Source organism: Cervus elaphus, chromosome 10 (genome assembly GCF_910594005.1).
Source record: "Cervus elaphus chromosome 10, mCerEla1.1, whole genome shotgun sequence".
In the NCBI taxonomy this organism is placed as follows: domain Eukaryota; kingdom Metazoa; phylum Chordata; class Mammalia; order Artiodactyla; family Cervidae; genus Cervus; species Cervus elaphus.
The window spans coordinates 15,432,355-15,445,671 of record NC_057824.1 but is presented as its reverse complement, the minus strand read 5'-3'; the positions used below and the strand labels follow the sequence as shown (position 1 = coordinate 15,445,671).

The 13,317-nt window shown below is 60.5% G+C and overlaps 2 protein-coding genes across 3 annotated transcripts; both read right to left on the bottom strand.

Annotated features, from left to right (window-relative positions):
• Positions 1 to 7: 7 nt before the first annotated feature.
• On the bottom strand, positions 8 to 1,514 carry ANTKMT (adenine nucleotide translocase lysine methyltransferase). Of its 2 annotated transcripts, XM_043915793.1 has the most exons (5): positions 1,182 to 1,514; positions 865 to 969; positions 634 to 774; positions 391 to 441; positions 8 to 263 (listed from the first exon to the last, which is right to left on the bottom strand). In XM_043915793.1, exons 1-5 carry the CDS (start codon positions 1,341 to 1,343, stop codon positions 42 to 44), a joined length of 681 nt encoding a protein of 226 aa, XP_043771728.1. In that variant the 5' UTR covers positions 1,344 to 1,514; the 3' UTR covers positions 8 to 41. The 2 variants fall into 2 exon arrangements, with proteins under 2 accessions (XP_043771728.1, XP_043771729.1); XM_043915794.1 differs by lacking the exon at positions 391 to 441.
• Positions 1,515 to 4,581: 3,067 nt separating this feature from the next.
• METRN (meteorin, glial cell differentiation regulator) lies at positions 4,582 to 7,117 on the bottom strand. The gene is made up of 4 exons (XM_043915784.1): positions 6,575 to 7,117; positions 5,895 to 6,295; positions 5,098 to 5,157; positions 4,582 to 5,010 (listed from the first exon to the last, which is right to left on the bottom strand). Exons 1-4 carry the CDS (start codon positions 6,670 to 6,672, stop codon positions 4,694 to 4,696), a joined length of 876 nt encoding a protein of 291 aa, XP_043771719.1. The 5' UTR covers positions 6,673 to 7,117; the 3' UTR covers positions 4,582 to 4,693.
• Positions 7,118 to 13,317: the final 6,200 nt, after the last annotated feature.

The following is a 13,317-nucleotide window of genomic DNA, read 5'->3' as shown; positions in this document are numbered from 1 at the left end:
AAAAGAATCAGGGTGGAGCAGAGAGTCTTTATTGCGTGCAGTCAGCCAGTCTGAGAATTGGGGGTTCCAAGCACGGAGGCAGAACCGGGCCCTGGCACAGCCTGCCCAGCTGGCCCACCTCTGTGGATGTCATAGGCCCAGACTCGGTCCAGGCCCTCACCTACCACAGCCACAGGCTGCCAGGTGGGGAGGGGGAAGCGCCCAGACACCACGCGGGCTCCTGCAGGCAACTCTGCCTGCAGCTTGTCCTCCAGCAATGGGAGCTGTGGGAGACAGGGGAGGGTGGCATGGGCAGGGGGGACATGGCTCCCCCTAGCAGCTCCTCCAGGTCCAGTGCCTACACTAGGGATGGCCTGGGCGTCCCATGGAGTCAGCAAACCCCAGACCTACCACACTAGGAGCCAGGAACACAGACACATTGTGGCAGTCCCTCAGGCTCACCTGCAGGAAGAGGAAGTCACCCCAGCTGGGAAAGAAGTTTGGTGGGCATGGAGTCACCACAGCTTCCAAGGCCCAGCCCCAGCCCGCCAGGTGACAGAGGCACTCGGCGCTGTCAGCAGAGCGACCAAGCCAGAACTGGAAGCGTGGAGATCAGGCGTGGGGTCCGAGGGGGTCCAGGGGTCCCTGGGTTACCTTCCAGAGGTCCTCACGGTGGAAGCGGACACTGCCAACACAGCCTGCCCTCCAGGCACGCAGCCGCGCCAGTCCCACCAGCCAGGGATTCAGCTCGTAGCCCACAGCGGGGCGGAGGCCGCACCTGTGGGCAGCCAGCACCTGTGGGCCCAGAGAGTCAGGACCAAGAGACGCGGAGGCGCGCTCATAGAAAAGGTTATAGCAAAGATATCCCCAACACACAGTCCTTACAATCCTGCCGTCCCCAGAGCCCAGGTCCACAGTCTTCCCAGGACGGCCTCGCAGCAACGACAACACGTGCTCCACCTGCCTGGCACTCGCGCCGACATAGGGCACCTGGACGCGGAAGGCGGGGCTGTGAGGATGGGGCCCGCCTCCAGGGCCTCCTCTCTGGGCGAGGGCTGTCGGCTCCCACTTGAAGCGAGCCCCACCCCACAGCCCCGCCAGGTCCGGCCCAGCAGCACTCTCGGCCTCACACCTGCGCTCAGCGCCCCGCCCCAGCCCGGCCCACCCGGCCGGCGCCGGCCCGCCGCACCCCGGCCCCGCACCTGCAGGCGCAGCGGCACGCGGCGGAAGCCGGGCTGCAGCAGCAGCGCCCACACGCCGTAGACGGCCAGGCCCGAGCCCGCCGCCACCTGCAGCAGCTCCAACGGGCTCGGCTGCCGCTCGCGCAGCTCCGTCAGCGCTTCGGCCGGGTCGTCCTGCTCCATAGCTGCGGGGCACTGGCTTAGGGGCGTCCCGTCGCAGGGACCCTCCCCGGCTCAGGCCCGAGACCCTCACGCCCCAGCCCCGGGCTGCAGACCGACCCTCCCCGCCGCCCTAGGCCTGCACCGCGCAGCTCCCTCCAGCTCCGCGCCCGCCCGAGCCCGGGCGCCGACGCCGGAAGGGGCGGGGCGGTGACCTCGCCCAGACGCCGGAAGCAGCCGGTCCGTGCGTCCCGCTTCCCCCGGGTCCCGGGCCCGTCCAGCGGGTTCCGGGGCGATCCTGGGGTGTTCTGGCCGCACAGCACGCGGCGGACAGCGCGCGTCCCTCAGCCGCGGACTGTTGCTGCAGACCCCGGGACCGCGAGTCCCAAAGCGGGGGCCGCCTGCGGGAGGCGGTGCCGGGCCCCGCGGACTGGCGGCGGAGGCCCGTGCGGCTTGGCAGGAGCCCAGCCTGGCGGTCCGCCCGCGGGGAAGGGCTCGCACGGTTGAGGCGGCGGCCCGCACACCCCGATCGCCCGCCGAGCCCAGGAGCAGTCTCGGGGGCCCGGGCTCTCCCACGGCTGAAGGCAACGAGCCCGAGTGCGCGGGAAACGCCGGGCTCTGCAGGGGCGGGGGCGGGGGGGTTGGGGCTCCGCTGAGGGACCGGTGGGGGGTTGACAAGGAGAAATTCAGCAGAACCGAGAAGACAGATGTTGGCTGTCTCAGCGCGACGGGAGGGTAGCCGAATACGAGGGGCTGGACCCTCTGGCAACTGGCCCAGCCATGGGGGTGGAAGAGCCCCAGGAACAGGGAAGACCACCTCCCTTCTCCAGAAAGCATCACACACACAAAGAAAGATCGAGCTCCCAGAAGTGCCCTGGCAGAACCTGGGAACGGGAGAGGGAACTGGCAGGGGAGCCAGGACCCTCTCCTGACCCCACCCTGAGGCCAGAAGGCCTTGAGTGGTAGAAACTTGTCTGCACACAGGCTCCTTCTCCATCCACGGCCCGTCAGGAGGCCCAGCGGGGACAGACGTTGCTTCAGGCAACGTGGACCTGCCGGATACCACTGTCCGCACCCCCACCCCACCCCACCCCCCCGCAAGTGCAGATTGCTTCACACTGGGTGCCCTGCTCCCGAGACCTGAGTACTGGAGAGGAGGAGGGCTTCTCCCACCCCCAACCCAGAATCTCCTGCCTCCTTCCTGGCTCCCACTGCCCCTCCCCAGAAAGGGAGGACGTGCACTGGGCTTACACAGCATCCCATTCTTGCCTGTTTAGGTGCCTGGCACGGCACCTGACACCTAAAAGAAACAATAAAAGCCGGTCAAGTGAATGACCGCCTACCCAGACTCCCCCGTGGGCACACTGACAAATCCTTCACTTTAACATCTGCATCTGCCCCTCACTTTTGGGCACCAGGCACCGGTGCACACCTCTGTGAGTACACGCACCCAGCGGTGCCCCAAAGGCATCTGCTCCCATAGCCCCTGCCCATGTGCTCACCCACACCGTTTCCCTTTGGCCACTTCCTGGAGAGCAGGCATGAAGCTCCTGGCCCAAGCCTTCCTGGCTCCTCCCAGAGCACCTTGGGGCTCCTTTCGTCCTGTTGACCACACCCACTCCTGCTCTTTCTGCTCCTCCTGAGCTGGTTGCAAAGCCAACACTTTCTCTGGAGGAGGATGTATGCACCAGAGGTGCTTCATCGGAGGCACTTCCTGGGGCAGGTGGGTAGAGGCCAGTGTCCAGCCGAGGGCCCACCCCAAGGCAGCTGCCCTACAGTTTTGTGACAGATGGTCCCAGAGGCAATCCACAGTGACCACTGGGTGTGGCCGTAGGCCTCTCTCCAAAGAAGAGGAGAGCTGGCCAGAGCATCATGCCAAGAGCCAAGGGTAAGGCACCCCTCAGGTCCAGAGGGGAAGCCCTCCTCGGCCAGGGCCTCTGCAGACAGAGAGGAGGAGGGGGCAGGAGAGCACACCCGCCTCCTTCTCCTCTGGTCTTTACTGAGATATTCCCTGTTGGAGGGGAGGGAAACAGGTATACAAGGGTCTGGTCGAGGAGAGAGGTCCATGGGAGATCCAAATGTGGGGTCATCAGCATGTTGGTGGTATTTAAAGGCAGAAGGCTGGCCTCACTCTGAATGTACTCGGGATGTACTCGAAGAGGAGATCTGGGGCCTGAGCCCCGAGCAATCTGGGGTTGCCAGTCTGAGTCTGGGGGAGCAAGAGGCTCCGCAAGGAGCCTTAAGAACAGCAGAGGTGGCAGGAACCCAGGGGCACTTGCCCTCCAGGGTGACTGTACTCCCCCTCACAATTCTCAGCAGTCCCCTCAGCTAGCGGCCCATCCAAGTGAAGAAGTAGGTCCCCCTGACACTGTAGCCTTAGACAGTCTGCCCCACGGAAACTCCAGAGTGGCCACTAAAGTGACTTGCTGTCCACACAGGGTGTGGCCACACGAGGCTGAGTCCGGCAGCAGGCACCCCGAGGAACCTTGCTCCCCTCCCAGCCTCAGTTCCTGCTGGCAGGATGGCAGGGTCGCTTCTCCAGTGAGGACTGCCAGGAAAGTTGTTTCTGGGGCTCAGCCCAGGAATCCCCCCAGACACGAGCTATGGGACCGGGTCAGCAGAGCCAGCTCGTTCCAGCTTCCAAAGTCCCCCATGCACAGCCCCCCACTCCCCTCTCTTCTCCGCACCCCCCGCCCAGCACTGGGGCCTTTCAGCATCAGGGCCTTCAGTGTGGTCCAGGGCAATGACAATTAGGCCACTGAGGAGAGGTGGGGGAAATGGCCTTTAAGAGACCCCATTGTGTGCCCCCACCCACCAGAAATGGGCAACAAATAGGACACCTGCAGGAGAGACCCCAAAGCTATGGGGGGGCACATCAGAGGGGCCTGGGGACAGAGGCCCATTCTTCCTCATGGGCGGGGGGCGGGGGCCAGGGTGACCACTGGGCTTGCGGCACACCACTTGGGGAAGTCAGCAGGTTGCCAAACCGCAGCCCCTTCCCTCAGGGTGGAAAGTGGGGCCGCCTGCCTGCCCACCTGAGACCTTGGGGGTTATGGCCCCTTTTCACTCCCACTCTGAGTGAGAGAAGCACCTGGCATTGGGACAGCAGACCGAGGGTCACGTGAGAGGGGGTCCCTGAGTGCCCCCCCAGCAGCAGCCCCCTCCCCCAGGCATGGGCTGCGTGGCGCGCAGCCCCCGAGGCTGTGGGAGGAGAGAACGGAGTGAGGCGGCCTGGGCTGGGGACCACATGCACACTGGCTCATCCATTCAGCACTCTTATTGGTCATCACTGTTACCTCAAAAGCAGGTGATGCTGTGATGCCGTCCGCAGGCCACCCCCCCCACCCTCCCCAGCACCCTGCTCCCCAGGCCTGTCAGTCCAGCACCACCTCACAGGGGTGCAGGTGGTCAGCGTGGGCAGCTGCGTAGGCACGGCTGAATTCCTGGAGGCGGGGAGCGCAACCCAGCCAGGCCTCACCAAAGCGGCTCCAGCCCATGAAGAGAAAGGTGCCAGGGCCGGGGTGCACGCCGCAGTGCAGTGGGGTGCGAATGGAGGCCTGCCCCTGGCCCCCAGGGCCTCCCACCCGGAAAACCGGCAGCGTCTGGCGGAGGACGCGGGCAGCTGCCACGGTGATGACAGACTCCTGTAGCTCTGTGTCGTGGGCGACCCCAAGGATGGTTCCGTAGATCACTGTGGGGACACGTGTTGGCCAGTGGCCTCAGGGGAAGACAGGCCCCCGGCTCCTCCCCACCACCCACCCCACAGTGGGGCACTCACCAAAGTCACTGGTGCACACGGCCAGGAGGAACTCGGCATCACTGCAGGGTCTGCAGGCAGCTGACATGCAGGGCAGGTCAGGAGTGGAGCCCTGAGCCCTCCCCCAGCTGGACACAGGAGGGCGAGGGCAAGCTCCCAGACCCCCCTCAGCACCTGACGGCACCTGGGGTCTCAGGGAACTTCTGTGCTCACTCTGAAGACACCCTGCACTTGTAACACTAAAGGCTCGTGAGTGTGTGATGCACAGACATCGGCCGGCACGCAGGCACAGGGCCCACGGGCCTGGAGCTGCAGGGCCGGGTGCCCGACCATCTCCCACGCAGCACCAGCAAGCAGTAACTCCCTGTCTCCCAGAGCTGCTTCCTGGGGCCCAAAGACACCAGTCCAGCCCGCGGGGCAGGAGGTTATGATGCGTTCCGGGGTCAGGGGACAGCAGAGACCGCCCCCACTCCCGTGGGGTCAGGCTCCGACCTCCAGGAGAGCAAAGAGCTGGGTCTGGTGCCCTGCGGGGAGGCGGGGCTGCGTCTCCATGGTGACGGGCTCACAGTGGACTTCTGTTGTACTGGGCTGGGGGAGGGGAGGGAGGTCACCGCCGGGCCAGGGAGCCCTGGACAGCTTTGGCCGTCATCCCTTCCCCCAGCCCTTCAAGACCAGGGGCCCGGGTGCCCTGGCTGGCCTCACCTTCCAGGATTCTGCCCCCCGCCCCTCCCCACCTGCCCTGCCTGTGACAGGCCACTCAGTTTCTCCCCCGGTGCAGTGCGGAGGACAGTCAGGTCTTCACCCAGACCCGCACTCACCATCCGCTCCAAGGCTGCGGGCCTGCGGGGGCAGCTCAGGACGCCCATCCTCCCGCAGCTCGAAGCTGAAGGAGGCCACGCGGCGGCTGAGGTCGGGATGCGGGGTGGCCTGCAGGAAAAGGGCCCGGCGCTCGCGGGGACCCCAGTGCGCGCATCGGGCCCCGGCCGGGCCCGGGCCCTCGGCCAGCAGCAACTCTAGCGCGCCACCCGCCCGCTCCGCGAAGACTTGGGCGCCTGCGAAGGGCCGCGCCGGCCGCAGGCAGACGATGCCGGGCTGTGCGCCGGGCTCGGAGCCGCCCAGGGTGAGGCGCAGCGCCCCAGCCGGGTACAGCCACTCGATCTCGCCCTCCGCACAGGCCAGGGAGAGCTGTCCCACGCTGCCGGGCTCCTGGGTCAGGCCGCTGCGGACGGACAGGCGGCGCTGAGACGGGCGGCCGGCGTCCCCACCTGGCCAGCCCGTTCCCCCTGCACCCCATCCCCGCAAGCACCAAGAGCCGCGTCCACTTGGTGGAGAACGAAACTGAGGCCCGGGGCTCAGAGACTGGGAGGCAAAGGTGGCAAGGGTTCGGCGCCGGGACGGAGCGCCCGAAAGGGCGGGTGACACATCTCTCAGCCCCCGCCTAAGAGGCGCACACAGCTCCGAGGGGTTGGCCCGTGAAGGTTTCCTGTGGGGCTCGTACCTGCCCCTCCAGCTGCAGCGGTCCTCCGAGTAGCCGGCACGAGCGGCCGCGGCCAAGAAGCAGAAGCAAAGCGCGCAGAGCAGCGCAGGGAGCGGCATGGCGCGGCGGACGCGCGGGGGCGCGGCGGGAGCAGCCGGGGCTTTGGCCCCGGCTCCGCGCAGCCCCGTCCGCCCGCGCGGCGGGCCACGCACCGGGCGGGAGCCTGGGAGCGGCGCAGGCGGTGGGCGGGCCGGACGGCCAATCGCGCCGCGGGGCCTCGAACTTTCCACCAATCGCAGCGGCGCTCTCGGGGTGGGCGGGTCGCCGGGGGCCCGGGAGGGGGCTCCACGGACCGGGAGTTCTGCGTCACCTCCTCAAGGTCCCCCCACTCACCGCTCGCCTCCAGCCTCGCCCTGCACGCCGTCCTGCCCGGGCCCCTGTCCTCCAGGCCCTCGGCGGCAGTGGTGCCCACTGGAACGTCTGGGTTAGGGGGGCTTCATCTGGAGGGCTCTCTCCAGGAGTGGCACCTGGGCCTGCCGCCCCCATCTCTCCCCAGCCTGGCTCTGGTGACTTCCCACATGCCAGGGGGGTAACCCCGGGATGCGGGCTCAGGCTCGGTGAAGAAGCAGGAGCAAGAACAGCCCTAGCCCCGGAGTTAGGCCCTGGTAGTTGGGGCCAAGCTGGAGCCAGGCCCACTCTCTTAGAGGAAACTCCCCCCCCAGTGTCACTGTGGAGGCCAGGGCAGGAGGAGAGGTGGGTGGAGGTCAGGTGGGGATTGCAGAGACAGCCAGGCAAAAGGGAGGACGGCAGACTACCTTGGCAAAGTGCCGGGGTCCAGCCTCGGCAGGATCCAGGGGATACCCTCAGGATGAACGGCGTGGGCGAGAGAGAGAGAGAGAGAGAGAAGACACGTAAGACCAGCCTTGATAGGGCCAAGTCTGCGAGGGAGAGACAGAGAGAGTGACCAGACGGGGGTGGGGGGGGTGGGGGGGGTGGTGTGTGTGCAGAGTCTGGCAATGCTTTATTTTTTACCGTGGCTTTTATACCCTAAATTAGTACATTTCTAAGGGGAAGATAGTTTAACATTACATCAGCTTGTTCTTCACGAAACCAGGGTGTTTTCTGCATACTTCTTTGTTTATGAGGGTCTTGTACATTATCTTCTGGCCTTGGGGCCTATTAACATTTTATGCAAGTCAGGTGAATATAAACCTATTTTCTGTTTCTCTGGTGACCTTAACTGAAAGGTAGCAGTCTCATAGGGCAACAGTACAGAGTAGAAGTATAACCTTGTTAACACCAAAATTAATCCTTCTGCAGAAGTTGTCAGTTGGGTTTATCTAAGAAGTTTACCCCACACTGACGCTGCAACTTTGGTGAGGCAGCTTCTGCCTAGCACTCCTGGCTGACAATTAACAACCATTTCATTGTTACCACACTAGGGCTAAGTTTTTATTTCTCTAGATCTTTAACTATATTAACAATGGTTTCTATGACACAACCTTAGCACATTAAAACAAAAACACAGCAAGCAAAACACAGCAAGCGAACATCAACCCAATAACCACCTTTAGAATAATATTTTTTTATGTTTTCTTATAGGACTCCTTCACCGCTCAAAAATGCTCTATGTCTATTAGGGCTTTTATATAATCAGGTTCTTTATGCTATTTTATGATTAGGATATTATAAGCAATCATGCATATTAGTAGCAAGGGCATAAATGCATTTGGCTAACAAACTACCAGCAAAGGAGTTTAAATTAAAACACTCCTTTCACCCTGGATAATCTCATAAAATACCACTACCTGGGAAACTTATTGATTAAAGTTCTAAATTGATTCTTATTTGGAAAGAGATCGGGGAAGGCCTTCTGCCTGTGTCACAGAAATTAGGGAGTAGTCTATTGAAGCAAGCATCAAAAAGACAGATATCATCTTTAAGGTGAGCGCCGGGGGCAGCTTTTCGGAATCCCTGAAAACCTGATCCGCCTTGCCCGTCAAGTTTTCTCCCTCATGACCTTGTCATGGGTGGGATCTCGTGTGCCGGCTCCTGGCAGCAAAGGCCTCACGGTGTGGACACAGCGGACAGGCCCCAAAGAGCCTGATGAAACACTGGGGTCAGATTACAGAGGCCTTAGGCCCAAACCCAGGACTGCAGCCTCAGTACTGGACCGCTTGGGGTCCCTGAGAACTTTGGCCGACATAGACCCTCTGCCGTCTCTGGGTGTGAGGTCCCCGCGCCCTGGTCTCCTGCTGCCCTGGGCCAGAAGTCCACCCTGACAGATGAGGCGGACAACGCCAACGGGAAGGCAGCATTGGAGCTGCTGCCAGGCCGAGCAGACCACCGCCTCCTCCCCGACCCCACAGCCCTTCCAGGCCAATGAAAAGCCAGAGACCCCCAGGCTCAAGTGCTCAGTTGCCCCTGGCCCTAGGCAAGGCAGGTGGGAAAGTGAAAGTGCTAGTCACTCAGTCGTGTCTGACTCTTTGTGACCCCTTGGACTGTAGCCCACCAGGCTTCTCTGTCCATGGGATTCTCCAGGCAAGAGTACTACAGTGAGTTGCCACACTCTCCTCCAGGGAAGCTTCTCAGCCCAGGGATGGAACTCAAGTCTCTTATGTCTCCTGAACTGGCAGGTGGTAGGTTCTTTACTACTAGTACCACCTGGGAAGCCTCTCAGTGAAGTAAGCCAGTCACAGGATATGAGTCTACTCACATGAAGTACCTAAAACAGTCAAATTTATAGTGAAAAAGTAGAATGGAGGTTGCTGGGGGCAAGGTGATGGGGGAATTGGTGTTTAATGGGGACAGAGTGTTCATCTGGGAGGAATGGAGTGTTCTGGGGGTGATGGTGGTGACAGTGGTTTGACACACATACTCGACACCCCAGTACACTTGGAAATGGTGAAGATGCTAAGTTTTGTATGTCATTACCCAACTACTAATTTAGAAAGGGGCGCACAGGGCAAAAAAGATTTTCATGACCCAGATAACCACGATGGTGTGATCACTCACCTAGAGCCAAACATCCTCGAATGTGAAGTCAAGTGGGCATTAGGAAGCATCACTACGAACAAAGCTAGTGGAGATGATGGAATTCCAGTTGAGCTATTTCAAATCCTAAAAGCTGATGCTGTGAAAGTGCTGCACTCAATATGCCAGCAAATTTGGAAAACTCAGCAGTGGCCACAGCACTGGAAAAGATCAGCTCTCATTCCAGTCCCAAAGAAGGGCAATGCCAAAGAGTGTTCAAACTACTGCACAATTGCACTTATCTAACACTAGCAAGGTAATGCTCAAAATTCTCCAAGCCAGGCTTCAACAGTATGTAAACTGTGAACTTCCAGATGTTCAAGTTGGATTTAGAAAAGGCAGAGGAACTAGAGATCAAATTGCCAACATTCACTGACTATGTCAAAGCCTTTGACTTTGGATCACAACAAACTGTGGAAAATTCTTAAAGAGATGGGAAAACCAGACCATCTTACCTGCTTCTTACCTGAGAAATCTGTATGCAGATTTCTGTATGCATCTGTATGCACGTCAGAAACAACAGTTAGAACTGGACATGGAACAACAGACTGGTTCCAAATTGGGAAAGGAGCATGTCAAGGCTGTATATTGTCACCCAGCTTATTTAACTTATATGCAGAGTACATCATGTGAAATGCCAGGCTGGATGAAGCACAAGGTGGAATCAAGATTGCCGGGAGAAATATCAATAACCTCAGATATGCAGATGACACCACCCTTATGGCAGAAAGTGAAGAAGAAATAAAGGGTCTCCTGGTGAAAGTGAAAGAGGAGAGTGAAAAAGTTGGTTTAAAGCTCAGCATTCAAAAAACTAAGATCATGGCATCCGGCCCCATCACTTCATGGCAAATAGATGGGGAAACTATGGAAACAGTGACAGACTTAATTTTCCTGGGCTCCAAAATCACTGTAGATGGTGACTGCAGCCATGAAATTAAAAGACGCTTGCTCCTTGGAAAAAAGGCTCCTTGGAGTTAAAAAGTGGAGACATTACTTTGCCATCAAAGGTCTGTCTAGTCAAGGCTATGGTTTTTCCAGTAGTCATGCATGGAGGTAAGAGTTGGACTATAAAGAAAGCTGAGCACTGCAGAATTTATGCTTTTGAACTGTGGTGTTGGAGAAGACTCTTGAGAGTCCCTTGGACAGCAAGGAGATCCAACCAGTCCATCCTAAAGGAGATCAGTCTTGAATATTCATTGGAAGGGCTGATGCTTAAGCTGAAACTCCAATACTTTGGCCACCTGATGCAAAGAACTGACTCACTGGAAAAGACCCTGATGCTGGGAAAGATTGAAGGTAGGAGGAGAAGGGAATGACAGAGCATGAGATGGTTGGATGGCATCACCAACTCAATGGACATGAGTTTGAGTAAACTCTGGGAGTTGGAGATGGACAGGGAAGCCTGGCATGCTGCAGTTCATGGGGTCACAAAGAGTCAGACACGACTGAGCAACTGAACTGAACTAAACACAGGGCATGGCAGTGAGCACATAGAAGGCAAAGGAGTCTCCAGTGGGAGGAAGGGAACGGGAATCCCAGTCAGTTGCCTTTGCTGAGACCTAGGTCCAGTTCTGGAGGGACCCCCAGGGCCCTGGACCGCCCTTGCCCCAGGCTGGTGAGGCTGACAGCGGGCTTCAGGCACCCTCCAGTGTCGGTGTGGGGAGTTGCTTCAGATCCTCCTCCCTCCGGCCGGGAGCCCTGGCTCCCCACCCTCCCTGTCCACCCCCTCCCACCCCCTGAGAATGGGACAGTGTCCCTGGGTTCCTGGGAGGGGTTCCTATAAAGTGACCTGGTCTGGCAACGGCACAAACCTGGCCCTGAGGTGGCCCCCCGATAGCAAGCTTCCCCTTGCTCCTGCCCAGCTGCTTCTCCAAGGGTTGGGTGGTGGCGCTGACTGTCACCTGCGGAAGAAGACCCCGCAGGCTGCCTCTGCTCACAGCTCCTGGCCCTGCAGCCTGCGAGGGGTGCTTCTCTGAAGCGCCCAGTGCGGTCAGCCATCAGAGGTCTGCTGCCCACATCAAGAAGCCCAGAGGGCTGTGGGCGCAGGAGAAGACGTGCTCGGTAAATACCCAGAGAGTGTGTGGATGGACGAATGACACCCAAAATCTCAGGTAACTCCCCCGACGCTGTGTTCCATTTGGAGGCTCTTGCGTGTGCCTCCAACTCCAGACGCTACAGTACCCTGACCCTTCAAAATGGGCCTCTCTCCACTTCCCACTCAAAGCCCAGGTCCTGGTTGGGGACCAGCAGATAGATGGTGGAACCAGGAGCAGTCTCAGGTGGGCCGTGCCCTCCAGCAGGGGGGCACAGGTGAGGAGCACGCAAGATCGGGGTGGGGTGGGGCTGTCCGGAACCTGTGGGAGCCACACAAAGCCCAAGGGGAGTCAGTGGGGGTGGACGGATGGGAACTACGCCCCAGGTCTGGTTGGCGCCCAGGGCAAACCAGGAACAGGAAGCTGGCCAGTGGGAGGCGAGAACTGGCTTCAAGGGGTGGGCGAGTCGAGCTCCTGAGGAAATGGTGGGAAAGCCCAGAGGGGTCAAATTCTACCAGCTGCCGAGACCTCTCATTTGGGCTCCCGTTTCAGCAAAATCGAGGAGAGGGAGAGACGTGGGCTGAGCAGAGGCCAGCTGAGCCTGTGGGCGCCCAGACCCCTGCAGCCAGGACCTCCTGAAGGTGTGCTCCAGCTGACCTGGGGCAGGGTGCTGTCACCCTTGGAGGGGCTGGGGGCTGGAGACACCAGGATGGTTCCCACAACCCAGAGCCACGTGGTGCCAGGAAGCTGCCACCCTGTGGCACACTCCAGGGGTGCCCACCATCAACACTAGCCTGGAAGGCTCCTGGCCAGCCTGACCTAGGGAGCCCCAGGGTGCTGGAGGGAATGGCCCTCCCAGAGACCCCATCAGGGAGACAGTCACATCTGTCAGCTCTTCCGGGCAGCCTGAACAGCCTCTGGTTCCCCTTCACCTGCACAGCCCCCACCCTGCTCCCAGGTGGACTCTGGCCTAGCCCACCTATGAGCTTGTACCTTAGGACACATGGCAAGTTTCCTCCCTTGACCAGAAGTCCACTGCCTCCCTCCCGCCGCCCCACATACACCTTGCATCTTCTCCAGGAGCCAAAAATGCAGCTGCAGATTGATTTGCAGCTGAGCTAAAAATAACTGCCAGGCTCCAGCCAGGGCCCGGGAAAATATCCCATTGCTAGGAGACAACGTTACTGGGAAACCGCCATTGCTAGGCAACAGGGTTGCCTTGGTGACAGCTGGGCCCTGAGTCATCCTCAGCCCTGGCCACTCCACCCCCCGCACCCCCTCCCCTGCCTTGGTGAGTCGGGCCTGGGTTCCAGGAGGAGGGAAGGCAGGGAGCAGAAGCTGGAGGCAGCACAGGCCTGCCACCCACCGCCCCCGCCTCCCACAGCTGCTGGGCCACCCCACGCTGCGAGGCTCTCACTTCCTTGGGCTCCCATCAGGCTTCAGAGTGCTGAGGACTGCCAAACACACCTGTGGCCTCCCCACGCCACGTGGTCCCCCCGCAGGCCCTCTTGGGGCCCCTGCCTGTGGGTGGGGAGCAGGGGCAGTGGGGGCACAGTGTCCGTCCTCCCTGCGGGTCCAGGGCAGCCTGACCTCTGGGGAGCATGGGGCTGTCCCCACCCGTGCTACACCAGGATCTCCAGGGCGACCCCTTGGGCCCCACACTCACTTTCCAAGAGGGGACCTGCTTGTCTGAGGCCC

Excerpts from the sequence above, each read along its gene's own strand:
- ANTKMT (XM_043915793.1), bottom strand. The coding sequence starts at position 1,343 with ATGGAGCAGGACGACCCGGCCGAAGCGCTGACGGAGCTGCGCGAGCGG. Across the intron at positions 970-1,181 it reads GCGTGCCGCTGCGCCTGCAG|GTGCCCTATGTCGGCGCGAG; the intron begins GTGCGGGGCCGG and ends TTCCGCGTCCAG. Across the intron at positions 264-390 it reads TGTTCCTGGCTCCTAGTGTG|CTCCCATTGCTGGAGGACAA; the intron begins GTAGGTCTGGGG and ends TGTCTCCCACAG.
- METRN (XM_043915784.1), bottom strand. The coding sequence starts at position 6,672 with ATGCCGCTCCCTGCGCTGCTCTGCGCGCTTTGCTTCTGCTTCTTGGCC. Across the intron at positions 6,296-6,574 it reads CGCTGCAGCTGGAGGGGCAG|CGGCCTGACCCAGGAGCCCG; the intron begins GTACGAGCCCCA and ends GTCCGTCCGCAG. Across the intron at positions 5,011-5,097 it reads CGTGTGCACCAGTGACTTTG|TGATCTACGGAACCATCCTT; the intron begins GTGAGTGCCCCA and ends GTGTCCCCACAG.